Source organism: Pediculus humanus, genomic scaffold (genome assembly GCF_000006295.1).
Source record: "Pediculus humanus corporis 1103172107745 genomic scaffold, whole genome shotgun sequence".
Taxonomy (NCBI): Eukaryota; Metazoa; Arthropoda; class Insecta; order Psocodea; family Pediculidae; genus Pediculus; species Pediculus humanus.
Genome location: NW_002987346.1, coordinates 160,229 through 164,600, shown reverse-complemented (window position 1 = coordinate 164,600; position 4,372 = coordinate 160,229). Strand labels below are relative to the sequence as shown.

Below are 4,372 nucleotides of genomic sequence, written 5' to 3'. Positions count from 1 at the left end.
CACGTCAACGATTTGATACTTCAATTTTTAACCGGTATATTAAAATTTTCATGACGTCATCAATTTAATACGCGTGTTAATTAGAAATTTTCCATTGTTTTTAACCCGTACTTTTCTTTTTTTATTTTTCCTTTTTTTTCTTTTCAGTAGCCAAAAAAGAAATCGAACCGAAAACTTATACAAAAAATTTAATGGATTGTTTGTATAACACAACGAAAAAATATAAAATCCCGTGGTGAAGAAGACGTTCGAAATAAATTAAAACATCACAAATTTTAAATTAATATTTTAAATATATATAAATATAGATATTGTAATTAATTGTTAAATGTATATCTAAATGTAAATATTTTGTTATAATGTTATTATTTTTATAATACATTCCTTTGTGTTTAAAATTTATATATATATACATAAATAAGATTTTGAAGAAATATATTTTTATAAATTTATATATATATATATATATATATATATATATATACAAATTAAAAAATTATATAAAATTATTTTTATATGTAAAATATATGTGATTGATTGCGTTATAATGAATTTTTTAGTTTGTGTTAAAATATTTTAAATAAGAAAAAAATTGTTTGTTATTTATTTAAAAAATTGTTTGTTTGTTTGTTTTTAAACAAAATAAAAATTATTTTATTTATAAATTTATTTATTTATTTATTTTAAACATTTCAAATCGCGTTTATTTTGAGAAAAAGAAAAAAAAATCATTCATTTTTTTAAAACAAAAAATTCCCAGATTTGTGGTTTAATAACTCGATCACTAATTATTTACGGAAGACATCATTAACGCCATTACATTATTTAGAGCTGTGGGAATGTTAATGTTAAAAAAATTCTTTGGGAAATGTTGAGAAAATTTCTTTTTCATTTTTTTTTTTTTTTGTGAACGTTTTTATAATTTAACTCTCATAATTCTCTTACGCTCACCGAAAGAAAAAAAAAAAGAAAAAAAAGTAATTTCATTTAATCTAATTCATAGATTTAATACCTGAATTTACTAACCTTAATTTTTTTTTTTTTTTTTTTAAAATTATAATTAATTGCATTTTTATTTACGTTTATATACATTTAAACAAAATTATTATTATTATTTAAATAATAAAATAAAATAATAAATTATAAATACCGCTTTGGAAGTATTTTCTTCATTTTTAAACAATAATAACGTCACAACGCTTTCTATAATAAATAACAAAATGTCCGCTTTTTTTTTTTAACGGTTTTCATAGAGCTACAAACAATTGTCGAAATGCTTCAAATTTTTCCCGCCAAAAAAATTGTAAACAGACGCCATTATTATTACTTTGCAATTATTTCGACTTGATCGTGTTTTAATCGATTAATAATTGATTGAAAACGAAGTGATTCAAAATGATTATTTTAAAAAATATGTTTGTTTTATTGTAAGTAAAAATGATTTAAGAAAAAAACTCCATTTTCGATTATGCAAATCGTTTAAATTTTTTTTTTAATTGGGAGTTAATGAAATTGAAAATACCCCATTTTTTTTCGTGTGTGTGCTTGTATTCAACTCCTCCTGCTTTAAACATTTTTTTTTTTTTATTCAACGAGAAAATATTTTTGACTTAACAAAAAAAAAGAAAAAAGAAAAAAAGGAAACCATTTTACACAGCACCCTGCAACGATGATGATGATGATGATGATGATGATGATGATGACTTTTAAATAAATTCGCATTATTATTAACAAGACTTATTATATGGTAAGCGTTTTTTTTTTATATTAAAATAATTTTAAGATGACGACGTTTAAACATTTTAAAACGATTGTTTTCTATTTCTTTTTTCAAAATAAGTTATGCTTTTTTAAAAGGGTGTGTGTATGTGTGTGTGTGTATTGTACTCCATGTCTCCACCTTTTACAAAAGGGATACTCTCCACAATGAAATTTTATTACATTGCACACACAATAAACTTTTTCCTTCTTTTTCTTTTTTTTTTATTCCTTCCATTCAATTCATGATTGATTGAAAAATAATAATGTTTGTATACTTACTTTTGAGTAGAACAAACATGGATGATTGCAAAATTTGAAAATTATTTTGGTTGAATCTCAAAACCCTGCAAAAAGAAAAAAAATTGCAAAACATTTTTAAATTTATTTTTTATAAAAGTTAAAACAAAGTTTTATACATTTTGTTGGTTTTGAATCAAATTTTAAAAAAAAAGAGAAAAATAAGTAAATTATTGACAAGGCAATTGGTAGCAATTATATATAAAAATCATTCACATACATCATTCCACCATTAACCATTAAGATAATTTTCTACTATTATTACTATTATTATTATTATTAAAAAAGAAGCTTCTTGTTAAGAGGAGGAAATAAAAAAAAAAAAAAAACAATCTGAAGGACATATTAATTATGGAGTATATTGAATTATCATTGTATATGTGCATGTAAAAAAAAAAAAAAGTAAAAAATAAACTAGAGTCATATTTTTTTATTATCACATTCTTCTTCACACAAAGATGTGTGTGTGTGTGTGTGTGTTTTTTGTTAATAATATAAGATCAGAGAAAATAACGGGCTAAAAAAAAAAAAAAAATTACATTGATATTGTACAAGAAGAAGGAAAAAAAGAAAGAAATGGATGGATTTTATATTCAGTTTTTTTTTTATGTAGGAAAACAAATTGATTATATGGTGTATCACAATCATCTATGGTAAAATTGGGCGGGTACCATAGTCTTAACTTGTATTTAACAAAAAATAATTACATTACAAATATGGAAAAAAATTCATTGGAAATAATTTACCTTAAGGCTACATGATAAAGCAACAGAATTAGAGTTGAAGAAGAAACAACATTTTTATTATTATTATTATTATTTTTTTTTTTATAACAAAATTAATTTTCCCTCGTTAGCATTCCAAAGGTCGACACACACACACTTAAAATTAATATTAGGTTAGAATAAAAGTGGGAGGAAGTAGGTGAAAATCGAATGACGGAAAAATGAAATTATCCAAAACTTTTGTGTGTGTCGCACAAGGGAGAAAACAGGTACGAGAATGGAATATTAAAAAGAAAGAAAATTTTACTCTTTATATTGATTGAAAGGCGAGGGGAGGGGGGGAGGGGTAGAGGGCTACAAGAACTTATATAATATGCCCCCCATCTCTTCGTCGTTCCTCCTTCCTTTCCTTTCATTTCCTTTCATCAATCTTTTATTAAATTACGTCAAAATGATTATTATTATCGGTAAAAAAGGCGGAGGCTGGGGGGGGGAGGTTGGAGGGGGGGAGCCATGATTTTGTCACGATAATACGTGGATGTGAATTTTAAAATTATTTTCTACCATTTACACAAAAAAAAATAATAAAAATATTAATAATGATTTTTTTCATCTTAAGTCAATATTTGAAATGTTTCCATAATTTTTTTAAAAAAAAAAATTACTTTTGAATTGAAATTATTTATATATTTGTTAGCAAAAATAACATTTTAAACATTCAAGGATGATAATAATAATAATAATAATAATAATAATAATTTAAAAGAAAAAAAAAACAATCAAAAATATATTTTAACTAAATGTATTATTGGTTGTAATTGAATGAATTGCAAAATGAATGATGATGATGATGATTGCAACAACATAATTTTATAGTTAGTCTCAAGGTGGTTATCATTACTACATTCTATTATTATTATTATTATTATTATTATTTTTCAATATCATCGAGTGTGTGTAAACATTTTAAAATGTATATATATGTGTGTTCCAACAAAAAAAAAAACAAATTTTACAAAAGATTTAGCAGAAGAATTAAAAACCATTAAAATCCTTTTTTTTTTTTGTCTGTAATACCATAATGGCGTATTTAACATTTTAATGTTATTTGATATTCGTATTATTATCATCATCATCGTCTTCCACTATACATTTATCAATAAATAAATACTTAAAAATTTATGTATGTCAAATAGTTTTGGTTTAGAAAAACTAAAACTAAAACATTTTTTGGTATTTGTTATGTATCCAGTTTCATTGAATTATTATTATTATTTTTGTGGTTTATTTGTTTTTATTTTTATTTATAATATATTAAAAGTTAATAAAAATGTGGTCGTAATGAGAAAAATAATTGCCATAAATTATTTTAAATAATGTTTAAAAAAAATATCAACCCCATTACTCGATATTCAAGTAAGACAGAGAGAGACAGAGAGAGAGAGAGATTCTACCTACTGACAGAGACATAATATCGATAATTGGAATAATATGACAGAAATGTAAAAAGATCCTACGGGATTATGTCAACCTGTCTTGTCACTAAAAGTCAAGGGATTATCCTTCCCACAAATTTTACACACACACAC

The 4,372-nt window shown here is 23.2% G+C and overlaps 1 protein-coding gene across 1 annotated transcript in view; it reads left to right on the top strand.

Annotated features, from left to right (window-relative positions):
• The window catches only part of Phum_PHUM338730 (epoxide hydrolase, putative), a gene marked incomplete at both ends in the record, with an annotated part of 2,079 nt that extends 1,871 nt beyond the window's left edge, over positions 1-208 (top strand). Inside the window, one exon of the mRNA XM_002427690.1 lies at positions 148-208. Coding sequence (XP_002427735.1) covers positions 148-208 — 61 coding nt within the window. The remainder of the gene's footprint in view (positions 1-147) is intronic.
• Between the last annotated feature and the right edge of the window lie 4,164 nt (positions 209-4,372).